Source organism: Diorhabda sublineata, chromosome 9 (genome assembly GCF_026230105.1).
Source record: "Diorhabda sublineata isolate icDioSubl1.1 chromosome 9, icDioSubl1.1, whole genome shotgun sequence".
NCBI lineage: Eukaryota > Metazoa > Arthropoda > Insecta > Coleoptera > Chrysomelidae > Diorhabda > Diorhabda sublineata.
The window spans coordinates 3,793,650-3,807,396 of record NC_079482.1 but is presented as its reverse complement, the minus strand read 5'-3'; the positions used below and the strand labels follow the sequence as shown (position 1 = coordinate 3,807,396).

General features: G+C 30.0%; 1 protein-coding gene across 2 annotated transcripts; it reads right to left on the bottom strand.

The window, feature by feature from the left end:
- Positions 1–774: 774 nt before the first annotated feature.
- Positions 775–11,184, bottom strand: LOC130449128 (aminopeptidase N-like). 2 transcript variants are annotated; one of them, XM_056786814.1, is made up of 15 exons: positions 11,058–11,184; positions 10,437–10,775; positions 9,956–10,226; positions 9,283–9,588; positions 8,919–9,102; positions 8,709–8,862; positions 7,076–7,157; positions 6,026–6,206; positions 5,328–5,511; positions 4,634–4,911; positions 4,339–4,523; positions 4,113–4,283; positions 1,825–1,968; positions 1,084–1,162; positions 775–1,030 (listed from the first exon to the last, which is right to left on the bottom strand). In XM_056786814.1, exons 2-15 carry the CDS (start codon positions 10,765–10,767, stop codon positions 818–820), a joined length of 2,763 nt encoding a protein of 920 aa, XP_056642792.1. In that variant the 5' UTR covers positions 10,768–10,775; positions 11,058–11,184; the 3' UTR covers positions 775–817. The 2 variants fall into 2 exon arrangements, with proteins under 2 accessions (XP_056642792.1, XP_056642793.1); XM_056786815.1 differs by having other exon boundaries at positions 10,940–11,081.
- Between the last annotated feature and the right edge of the window lie 2,563 nt (positions 11,185–13,747).

Sequence of the window (13,747 nt, the reverse complement as noted above, 5' to 3'; positions counted from 1 at the left end):
AAATGTTTCTATAATATAATAGAATTACTTTTCGTTGAAATTATTAACAACAAATTAGAATAAAAAAATATTTTACTAATGACAAGGAATTCATTATGGTGAATCACACATTCAGCCATCTATAATAAGGAGGAAAAACCACCAAATGCATTTCCTTTCATGTGGTAAAATCTGAAGAAAGGAAACGTCAATATAACAGAAATTTTCTCACCAGCTATCCCACTAGATGGCGTGTAGGGACTATTTTTCAAGAAAATATTATTTTCAATTGATTTGTATAAATTTTCTCTCCACACTAACTCGAAATTACATACTATCAAGATAACTCAAAAGACCTCAAAACTAAAGTAAATAGTTTTTTCTTAAGCATAGCTCTCCTATGGGAGTTGAAATCAAAAAGAACGATATGGTTCAGTAAATTTTTGTAACTAAGACATCAAATTATTGATAAAGTATTGAAATATTTCCATAATATTACAGAAATAATTTTCATTTGAATTTATTAATAACAAATCAAAATAAAGCGGATAAATTTTTAGTAAAACTAAGAATTCATTAGTTATTCATATACTCTGCCATCTATTGTAACGAGGAAGAAGTACGAGAAGCATTTCCTCTAATGTGGTAAAAGGAGAAAGGAAACGTCAATACAACTGGAATCTTCACACCTGCTATCGCCACTAGATGGCATATGAGAAATATTCCAAAAAATTTTATGTACATTTGTAAAATAATAACTGACAGGTATAGTTTGAAGAAAGAAAACAACTTTGGTATAATTAAAAATACTTTATTATTTTTTATACAACAAAGGAAATTATACGAATAAAGACAGTATTGATATTATCATGAAAATGACATGATTATAATTAATTTTGACCGCTGCGGATTTCGTCGGATAAAAATACTCAATTAAACTTTCTTGAAATGACGTTACTCTCGAAAAACTTCTCTCAATATTTGTTAATATTCCTTGAACAACTTTTACCAATGTTGTCGGGAATATATCACCAGTGACCAAATTTTTAAGCTAAAAACGCAATAACCATAACCAAAAATGTAATTTCTAAAACACGAACATACCTTTTCTAGCTCCATATCATTTTTGACCATACCAGCAAGAGTTTTCAAAATATTTGAGATAATGTTTTGACCTTTGTACCTAATAACATATATAATGGAAAAAAAACAATGTTTACATCAATTTTGTACAGTGTAGGTCAGATATATCGATAAAAAAGGAATCTCAATACAACACTTGAACATTCGATAAATTACCGATACTTTAACAGGTGGCGCTGCGAAAACCGAATTAACTCAAATATTGTACTTTTAAGATTCAAATTTTATATTTTTTATCAAATTTTTAGACCTCAATCAGCATCGCGCATAAAGAAATTTAAAATATTGATAATAAATAAAATTTCAGAAAAATTTGACAGTTTAGCATATTCAGGTAGCTTAATTGTATGTACTCCGCCATCTAGTACTGAATACCCAAACATATTCTATGATTTTCTTTTTACTTCTTAGACTCCTTTTTATATATTTTAATAATAATTCATCGTTATTCCAAGTCTATTTCACTGATTTCTTATGAAATAGACCTGAAATTAAATTGCTTTAATTTGAATTATTATTTTGCAGAAATCAACAGAGTTCTTGGATTTTGTTATTGAGAAATAGTTGCTCCGTGCTGTTACCGCTAGATGGTACTTATTATATTATAATTTCAAAATACCAAGCGTTATTATTATAGAAAAGCTACGAAATTTATGGACTTATAACTTCAGCTGACAAATTTTTCCAAAATCTATTACTCACTTCTCAGAAATATCTTGATAATTATTGACAAAGAAATCAATTGCTTCGGCAGTACCTACAGGATTTGAAGCAACACTTTCGAAAACTAAGAATCTGTCTTCCGCCCTAATCTCAGCACTTTTCATCAAAGTTTGTTGCAGTAATCTAAAATTTGATATAAATATTTCAATTTCTATTTTATTTCTACCTTAAGGCCGGGTTCATAATCCCACCCAAGTTAAATATTCGAAAATACATTTGGGCTGTGTACCAACAAGTAAAATATTCAAAATCTTGTTCTGGATGTGTTTCAACAAGTCAAATAATTATAAAACAATATTTGGATGTGTTACATCAAATTAAATATTAAAAAACACGTTTTGGCTGTGTGCGAAGAAGTAAAATGTTCAAAATCTTGTTCTAAATGTCTTCAAACAAGCCAAATACTAAAAAACACGTTCTGGATGTTTATTAACATGTCAAATAATTATAAAGCAATATTTGGGTGTGTTACAATGTGTTAAATATTCAAAAACACGTTTTGGGTGTGTGCCAACAAGTAAAATGTTCAGAATCTTGTTCCGAATGTCTTCAAACAAGCCAAATACTAAAAAACACGTTCCGGATGTGCTCCAACAAGTCAAATAATTATAAAACAATATTTGGATGTGTTACATTAAGTTAAATATTAAAAAACACGTTTTGGCTGTGTGCCAACAAGTAAAATGTTCAAAATCTAGTTCTGGATGCCTTCAAACAAGCAAAATACTAAAAAAAACGTTCTGGATGTGCTCCAACATGTCAAATAATTATAAAACAATATTTGGATGTGTTACAATGAGTTAAATATTCAAAAACACGTTTTGGCTGTGTGCCAACAAGTAAAATGTTCAAAATCTTATTCTGGATGTGTTTCAACAAGTCAAATAATTATAAAACAATATTTGGATGTGTTACAATGAGTTAAATATTCAAAAACACGTTTTGGCTGTGTGCCAACAAGTAAAATGTTCAAAATCTTATTCTGGATGTGTTTCAACAAGTCAAATAATTATAAAACAATATGTGGATGTGTTACAATGAGTTAAATATTAAAAAACACGTTTTGGATGTGTGCCAACAAGCAAAATGTTCAAAATCTAGTTCTGGATGTCTTCAAACAAGCAAAATACTAAAAAAAACGTTCTGGATGTGCTCCAACATGTCAAATAATTATAAAACAATATTTGGATGTGTTACAATGAGTTAAATATTCAAAAACACGTTTTGGCTGTGTGCCAACAAGTAAAATGTTCAAAATCTTGTTCTGGATGTGTTTCAACATGTCAAATAATTATAAAACAATATTTGGATGTGTTACAATGAGTTAAATATTAAAAAACACGTTTTGGATGTGTGCCAACAAGTAAAATGTTCAAAATCGTATTCTGGATGTGTTTCAACATGTTAAATAATTATAAAACAATATTTGGATGTGTTACAATGAGTTAAATATTAAAAAATACGTTTTGGATGTGTGCTAACAAGTAAAATGTTCAAAATCTTATTCTGGATGTGTTTCAACATGTCAAATAATTATAAAACAATATTTGGATGTGTTACAATGAGTTAAGTATTAAAAAACACGTTTTGGATGTGTGCCAACAAGCAAAATGTTCAAAATCTAGTTCTGGATGTCTTCAAACAAGCAAAATACTAAAAAAATCGTATTCTGGATGTGTTTCAACATGTTAAATAATTATAAAACAATATTTGGATGTGTTACAATGAGTTAAATATTAAAAAATACGTTTTGGATGTGTGCCAACAAGCAAAATGTTCAAAATCTTATTCTGGATGTGTTTCAACATGTCAAATAATTATAAAACAATATTTGGGTGTGTTACAATGAGTTAAGTATTAAAAAACTCGTTTTGGCTGTGTGCCAACAAGTAAAATGTTCAAAATCTTATTCTGGATGTGTTTCAACAAATCAAATAGTTATAAAACAATATTTGGATGTGTTACAATGAGTTAAATATTAAAAAACACGTTTTGGCTGTTTTCGAAAAAGTAAAATGTTCAAAATCTAGTTCTGGATGTCTTCAAACAAGCCAAATAATGAAAAACACGTTCTGGATGTGTACCAACATGTCAAATAATTATAAAACAATATTTGGGTGTGTTACAATGTGTTAAATATTCAAAAACACGTTTTGGCTGTGTGCCAACAAGTAAAATGTTCAGAATCTTGTTCCGAATGTCTTCAAACAAGCCAAATACTAAAAAACACGTTCCGGAAATCCAGAATTTATTTTTATTTCACTTACTTATTTAGAAGAGTGGAATTTGTAGTACATGCCAAAGCTCTTAATAAAACAGTTCTTTCCGAATCCGAATCTGATTTAATATAATCGTTCCATAATAAAAGCCAGTCATCTTCCTTCTCGCTTTGTTGTAGAGCAGTACAATAAACGATACTTTTTAATTCTTTTGGAGGTCTAAAATATTATTACTAATAATTATTTATTACAATAATTATTTGTATATACCGACTCAGTTGAATAGAGTTTGTAAGCTAAAAATAGAGCACGCGACATTCCTATACATTCCAAATGCCCCAACTGACAAGCCAATTTTAGACTTAACTCTCGCTTTAACGTGAAAAGATGATCGTCTTCTTCTAAAGAGTCAAAAGGTGTAGATTGGTATAAATTTGACATTAGACTTAAGATATTGTTCTGAAAAAGAACATCTCAACATAAAAACAGTTATCTGTAAAGCGTGAAGTATGTTGCTAATAATTACGATAGATGGTGCTGGAGTATTCATTGATACTACAGCTACCTACCTTGATATCATCAGCTAACGACTTTGATTTAATGATGTTCAATAATTTTTCGAAGCCGTTAAAAGCAGCTGTCCAAGTAAAATATGACGTGTCATCTGATAAAAATTCTAACAATTCGAAAACTATTGTATAATTAAGGATTTCGTGTCTAGCGAGACTGAATAGATCGTCAACTAGTTGTGCTCTACTGATTTCGTCTATTCCACCAAATTCAGGACTTTTTAAAGCCCTTTTTATCGATTTCCAAGTTTTTATATCGTAGTTCACCCTATAATAACCTGAAATCGATAATTTGTTTTCACATTTCCACTTTAAAAACCCTAGAAAGATTATTGAAACAAAATTTCGTCAACAGATGGTGCGTTTGCTTGTTAATAGCTCAATTTAGAAACGAAATAATATATATTTGAAAAAAATTTCAATGAAATATGATTCTGAAATTTAATTTAAAATTTAAGTTTCAATAATTCAATTTATTTTTACATTCCGCCATCTATCGGTTTTAGTGATAAGTCAAAACGCCATATTTGTATTTCGATGAACGTTTCCTGTTATACCGACCTGTATTTCTAATTCTCATGAATTTAAAAAGAGAGATGGGCACCAAAACATTATTTTATAAATATAACTGTTTATAGAAACAATTACAAAATATTTTATCTGTTGCAAAAAATATACAAATATAGTTACTAACCAGTTTGGTGATAGTTTATTAGAATCCAATCGATACCTTTCGGTATTTCAAATGTAAGTACGTCATTTGGTTTCAACCAATATTGTGGATTTTTAGAATGGTCGGAAAGCGTATCTAAAGAAGTTACGTAGTTTATGGGAACGAACCATTCTGTAGTTGTAGTATTTTCATTGGAAAGTTTTTTCTAAATCAAACGAAAGAAAAAAAATTGATTTCTAATAAGAAATTTCAAGGTTTAGGTGTAAAGATATAAATTGGAAGCACAATTTTTTGACTTTAGTCCCCAGAAAAAACACACACAGAAGCGACATTTTGCTCTGAAAAACATTGATTAAATGGGTTACGTCATCTGACGTGTCGTACGACAAATTACACTGAGATTATTAGATCAAATCGTTACACTAAGAAAATATTTTTTTTTGTTTTTTTTAGAGTGGTTATGTAAAAACTATTCACATTTTACAAAAAAATTTTCTCAGTATTGCGATATCCCCTCCTAAACATTATGTACGCCATTGCCTGATCTGAAGTCTGTGTACCGGACGCAACCATCTCTATTTCGACGTAACATAAAAAAACAATACATTTCCAATTTTTTCATTGCAACATATAAAAATATTTTTTTCCACACTAATTACGTTAAACAATGAACAATTTATAACAATTGCAATACACGGAAAAATACAATAAAGTCTTACTTGAGTAACAGTTACTTTAGTTCCATTAACAGTGACAGTTATTAAGGGAAATCCTGATTCGTTGATCCAATTTTCCATAACCGCACTCAATGTTACACCGGAAGGTATATTTGAAACTGTATTATCTAAATTAGTTTCTAAGCTAGCCCATAGTTTATCCCATGTAGATGTCCCATATGCACTAAAAATGCATATACTTTTTTTTAAACTATATTATAATTTTTTTCTTAGACCTTTTTTAGGTTTTTTTTGATAAATCATCTTGATTTAAGATCTCTTTTGATAGAAAATTATTTTCAAAAAATAAGTAAACATTGACATTTCGATCTACGACAAAGATGCCTTATTATAACCTCATGATATTGAAAAAAGATAACTGTAAATTATATTCACAAATATTAATTTCATCACCTTCCAATAGATTTCATTTTAAGAAATCTTCACGTTCGTCATTTTTAATTTTATGATGAGTAACTTCTTATTTATGATAAATTTAGAACATAAAATATCAATGAACTCCGTATTATGTAACGGGAAGGAACCAGCGCGTTAAGTAAATCTAGCAATAGTGTGATTATCTCTCTCGTAGTCGTTTCAGGTGTTGTTTCTCACTTATCACACATATAATGCCGTAGGTTAGAAAAAGATGGATAGTCCGAAGTATCAATTAACGTTAAAAATTGCCAATATAACCTCCTTCTATGTACAGTCAGATTAATAATGTCTAAGAATTTATGTAACGGGAATATTTGTATACAAATTGTGAACAAATATTTCATTTTGTTTTAGAGAATGACAACAAAAAGTAATTGAAATAATGTAGATAGTAGTAATATGCATTTGCTACTAATTGATAATGCTACATTTGCAAAAATATAATGAAAATATTTACGCACACGGCAAAGTAGTAGTAGTCACTGCGGTTTGCGTTTCTAATAATCCAAACGTTTTAATTCTTTCGTGAATTTGTTATTGTATTGTTGTACTGAGTTGTTGTTGATTTTGTTGAGATTCCGCATAATTTAAATAAAAATAATGCTCGGTACTTACTAAGTGTTTAAATATCGGTTGATCCCATTTTTAAAATTTTCCGCGCCCATAATGGCCTCCACCATACGAAAGATACTACCAGCTATTAAATGTTGAAACAATTAATATAAAAAATAATTGTTTTGTTAACAATATTATTTAAACTGTATTAATATTTCTCAAAATAGATAAATACTTTGACACAAACTATTGTACTAGCTCAAACAGCTTTGTTCTCTTTATTCTAATATAGTTTTATGAGGTTTATGGGGAGTGGGAATAAAATATACGGGTGTTAATGGAATAGTTGTTCCAAAAGAAGTTAAATTTTGGAAAATAAGTGGATTATCAATATTTTGGATCATTAGAATTCGTATGTGGCGGTGAATATCATTATTTTAGCGTTATACGGACAAAATACTCCAAATACTGTACAAGCTCAAACGGCTTTGTCCTCTTTATCCTACGAAATTATTCATATTAGTGCATGAGATTTATGGCGGGCAGTATTAATGAAAAATGCGGGTGTCAATGAGATAGTTTATCCGAAAGAAGTTAAATTTTGGAAAATATGTGGATTATCATTATTTTGGATCATTAGAATTCGTATGTGGCGGTGAATATCATTATTTTAGCGTTATACGGACAAAATACTCCAAATACTGTACAAGCTCAAACGGCTTTGTCCTCTTTATCCTACGAAATTATTCATATTAGTGCATGAGATTTATGGCGGGCAGTATTAATGAAAAATGCGGGTGTCAATGAGATAGTTTATCCGAAAGAAGTTAAATTTTGGAAAATATGTGGATTATCAATATTTTGGATCATTAGAATTCGTATGTGGCGGTGAAGATCATTATTTGAGCGTTATACGGACAAAATACTCCAAATACTGTACAAGCTCAAACGGCTTTGTCCTCTTTATCCTACGAAATTGTTCATATTGTTGCATGAGATTTATGGCGGGCAGTATTAATGAAAAATACGGGTGTCAATGGGATAGTTTATCCGAAAGAAGTTAAATTTTGGAAAATCTGTGGATTATCAATATTTTGGATCATTAGAATTCGTATGTGGCGGTGAAGATCATTATTTGAGCGTTATACGGACAAAATACTCCAAATACTGTACAAGCTCAAACGGCTTTGTCCTCTTTATCCTACGAAATTGTTCATATTGTTGCATGAGATTTATGGCGGGCAGTATTAATGAAAAATACGGGTGTCAATGGGATAGTTTATCCGAAAGAAGTTAAATTTTGGAAAATCTGTGGATTATCAATATTTTGGATCATTAGAATTCGTATGTGGCGGTGAAGATCTTTATTTGAGCGTTATACGGACAAAATACTCCAAATACTGTACAAGCTCAAACGGCTTTGTCCTCTTTATCCTACGAAATTATTCATATTAGTGCATGGAGTATTTTAATCAAAATAAATAAGATATGGTGGAAGATCTAAGGGTTATCACCCTCTTTGGATCATTAGAATTTGTACTGGGGGGTAAATATCATTATTATTTTGTCCTTTTTACTGTTCATACTAATGTATAAGGTTTGTGGAGGGCAGTATTAATCATAAATACAGCTGATTCATGAAAAAGCTTTGAAAACTACAGATTTTTGATACTTTTTTTTGTTTATCGATTACCTTTTTTGATTGTTACATCATCCAACGACAATAATATATCCATTGTTGTTGAAACATTCGTAATCATTGTTGGTGAATAGTTTTCTTCGGCTCTTAAAGCGATTTGAACGTTATCAACAACGTATTGATTCTGCAGCTGCCAATCAGGAACCACCTACATTATTTCGAACAAATCAGTAAAAAAAAATAATTTTCGGTTTGAAATCTCACCGAATTTAAAATCGAATATTTCAGGTAATCAGCGAAACCTTTATTCAAATAAATCTGTGACCACCAATCGAAATTTACCAGATTTCCAAACCATTGTTGAACGATTTCCCGAGCAATCGCAATAGCAACTTTTTGTTTAACAACGTTCGTCGATTCTGAATTATCGTATAATAAATATTGTTCTCTACAATAGTGTAAAAAAGCCATAAAATTAATTATAAACTTCAGAACGAAAATACTACTTTTGTAAGCCCCCTTGTATAATTCTCGTTTTGTTTATATTCAGATCGATCTTTAAATAACATATAATACGATTTAATCAAAACTATTATACCATGTTAAAGTAATAAAAATATTTTCTCACCTGTATGTAGATAATCCCCAATAATCCATAGATTCATACGCCGAGTTTGGTAAAGCTACATAATGTAATTTATTCATAACCTCACTATAATTAATTTGAGTGTACTGATTCATTCTATCAAGCAATTCAGGTGCAATTTCAACTGCAAAAGTTCGTAATAAAGATGTAGCAGGTCTAGAACACACTGTATTTTCTACTTCACTCACAGTAAGCGCTTCGTCACAACTTAATTCAGAAATAACGAAAGCTAACATGTACGTTGACATTATCGGAGTTTTTCTATAAGTATACTGAATAATACTGGTCCTAAATTTGAAAAAAAATATGTTAAAAAAGTAACATCAGATCCTATTGAACACAATTATTGTGTAAAAAAAATAAATTATTAAAAGTGTGATTGAAATCCTCTAAATATTGTAAAAAATCAAAATAGTACAATGTTTGTAGGATGCTTAATACGAATGATCATGGTGTACTGTCTGATTTAAGTATTATGCGGCAATATATATTTCACATTTCTGAGAAATGAAAAAAATTGAATTCTTATGAAAATATCGCTCTTTCTTTTATATTAATTTGGAATATTAAATATTAAACTTAACAATGGATGAGTTTGTCGAATCACTTTATTTTCAATAACTAACTTAAGACTTAGTTCGATGGTTCGACTTACGTTATAGCCGTGGAGCTTTCTAGTTCTGTATTCCAAAAAGCGGCTACGTTGGATACGAGGGTAAAAGTGATGGTGAACGTCGCTTTAAAAGTAGGTTCGTCAAAGCAAGGAAAAACTCTTCTGGCATAAGTAGGTTGTAATTGAGCAGCAAATATATATTTAGTATCACCGCCATCTATGTAACTTGACCTGAATACTCCAACCAAATCATTTGTATTTATATGTGCCTCATAAGTGATAGTTAAAACGTATTCTACATTTGGTGTTAGATCTAAAATATACAGGGTGCTTCTAAATTCCGAGATATTACGCTTAAAAGATTATGACTAAAAAAAAATTTAAGAGTAAAATATATTTTCAAATAGAAAAAGGATTTTAAGTTACAATTTTCGACACCTTATTTTAAGGGTTATATCTCGGAAAGGGGAGGGCTGAGGAATTAAAACTTGAATTTAGTTTTGGATATATTTAAATTACTTACCACTAATAGTTGAAATTGTTAAAATTTCAGTTATATTATCAATAATATAATTATTAACAGCAGGTCCTTTTTTAAAAGTAATATCTGTAATCTGAATATAATCGGGATTCGAATGTAATTTTATTTGAGAAACAGTTTCAGTAACTGTACAATGAATTTCAGCACTTCCAGTAAAAGTAGTCTTAGTTCCAGAAAATACGGTACGACTGAAAGCTAAACTTAATTCATAATGAGAAGGAATCACCGTAGAAGGTAACCTATAAGTAACTTCTTGAAGGTGGACGCTTGTTAGATATATTAGAATCACTAGTAGGTGTAAAAATTTTATCATAGTGTAATCTAAAATTTAAAAATATATAAAACTGATATAAGTAGTAAATATAAATAAACATATTAATTTTGTATATTATATATTGTAACTATACACGCCATTAATCGATATATAATCATTGTACACGTGTTATTTTTCAAATTATTTCAAAAAATACTATATAAAGCTTCACCTTTTGCAATAATGCTTTTAAATAAAAAAGAAATTTGACCTAATTCTACTCAAGTGTTGTCAAGGTGAAGGCCAAAGAACTAGTTGGAAAAAAAGAAAAATAAACTTGTCTAACTCACTGTACTGATGATCATCGACTATATGAAATATCTGTTGATTTAAAAACAATAAATTTTTATTGATTAGCAATAAAAATGTTCATCTGACTATTTTAATATGGTAAACGAAAATATAAGAACAATTTGGATTTCTTCATTATTATAAAGCTAACCTTAAGTTTGACAACTTAATCTTTGTTAACAGAATTTAATCCCAAACAATATCTCGTTGATCAATTACATTGTGGAATTCTCAATAATAAAAATGACTTAGTAATCCTCAAAATAAATAAATACCTTGGAATTTCAAGGAACAGATGAATATGCGTATACAGGGTAAGTGATAAACATATAAAGTGGTTTGTTGATTAAAAAAAAATAAAGTTTTAATCAATTTTTTAAAATTCTACACTAAAAAAAGTATAAAAATTTATCTGGGAAGTTTAACTCGAATGAAAAATCGAAAAATCATATTGAAAATTGTTTAAATTGGATTAATTTTTTAATCAAAAATATATAGTAGATAACCTCAAATATTAAAATCTTTAGTTGATGGGCAAATTCTAATCCCGATTAAATAACTACTTCGAAATTAACCCATTAGTGACCAGCGGCAACTAATATTGAAAGAAAATTCAGAATTTTCTGAGAAAAAAAAATTTCAGCTTTTGCACAATCTTTTAATGTCAAAATGGGGAAGGTAAAAAATGAACAGTTGGTTTAGTTGACAATATCATGTGACTCATATTAAGAGGGAGTTCTTCGGAACAAAATAATTTTTGGGCAATAATCTTCTGACCGGAACATCCGTCATTTTGACTGATATGGTTTACTTTAATCACTGCTCAGGGCGCTAGTGTCGGTACCAACGAACTAGCCTTCTGTGACAGCTGCAGTTGGTTAGGTTAGGTACGGTGAATAATTTTTCTTGGAAACCAAGTGGGTCATTATGACCGATATATAATGCAGATGCAGGTCATAATGACGGATGCTTATCCTAATATTTACACGTGACTACAAATCGTGGCTACCATTCCTGTATCCACTGCAACCCCAGAAAGGTATTTCTCGAGCCTAAGAAGACTGAAAAACTATTTACGAAACACTAGAAGTGAAAATAGACTTAATGGTTTAACTCTCAATAAAGTAGTGGATATATTTAAAACAAAAAGGCCGAAGACTTCTTCATTAATGGTTTTAGATTTGGCGCAGAGGAACGAAATTAATTTAACTGTTTCATTTAAAGTTAATAACTTTATAAATACCTACGTATGTCGTAATTTTTCCGATGAATATATAGATATTAAATTTCATGTTAGTATTTTTTTGTTGTTTTATCTACTTAAAACCAAACTCCCCCCCCCCAAACTAAATCCTGGCTACATCCTTGCACTATCAATTGCAGATTATAAAAACTTGTATTAAAGCCACTTACCGACAAATTTGTTAGATCTACCATAGGCGTAGATCGAATCATTATAAATTGGCTTTATACGCAGTTATTTAGTCAGATGGACTTATTTCAGTCCCATTTGGAAAAAAAATCATTATTATACCTCGTTAACTTGCTACAACTGAATATTAAATTATAAAATGTAAATAGACGAGTAAAATGTACCTGCTTGGAAGGACGTTTGGTTTAAGCAGGGTACCAGGCGTGAACTGGGCCCTTTTTGTACCCCATTCGTCTACTAGAGCTTCGGTAGTCTTTTGCCTGACTAAAATAATCTTGTCGCCATCGAACTATCTTTGACGAATCAGTTTTTGCCATCCGTTTATTTAGTTTTTTGTGTTTAAAACCACATGCTGATGATGCAACGTTTCTAAACTGGTATAATTGTATTCTGAATAATCTCCAACCTTATATAAACTATAAATTGTCATACATATTAAATCTTGAGTAGCTTTGTCAACTGATTTCAGTTTTTCTTTACACGTTTTTCGGTTCTGTGAATGATCTACAGCAACCCCTTTCGTGATTACTCGATAAATTGATTTACTCCAGTTAATTCAACAATTCTTATTATGATTGCACTATCAGATTGTTGAATATTTTCCATTTTTAAAGATTCGAATAAATTTAAAATAACTTGCTGTGTTTGTGTATCTAAATTTTTATTATTAAATGCATACCTGTCTTTATTCTAACTACACTGTGCAATTTTATTGTGTTCATTCGCCCATGGTGTAAGAGACGCCATATTTCTATTTATTTTAAGAAATTAAGAATTAAATAAATCTCACCTAGCCACGCCACTGCTTATCGCAGACTGCCTTCCGGCAGCTTCGGCCACTAGAAATGCATTTATGTTTACGATTCGATGTTTTGATTGGTAAACAGTGGAGATGATGAGTCCACGTGGACTGACGGTTTGTTAGAATTTTATACGGGGAGTGAACGTTATTTTTCATTTCTTAATTTGGTATGAGCGCCGTGAGTATTTATGAAATATTGATCGTTCCTTGCATAACTGTCTTCTGCAATTAATATTGGAAGAACTATAACTACTAGACGCCTACTTTTGTAAGAAAGGTTCTTTTTGTCGAATGAAGTGATTTGTTCGTGCGACAATATTTATTGTTCAAGTTTTATAGGATATAACAAGACTATTAAAGTTTGATCTAAAGTCTATTGTTTTTCTTATTTGAAATATAAATTCGTTTTGACGCTCTAGTTTTGTCCTAAATTAACCCCCAAGTAGTTGCTGAAG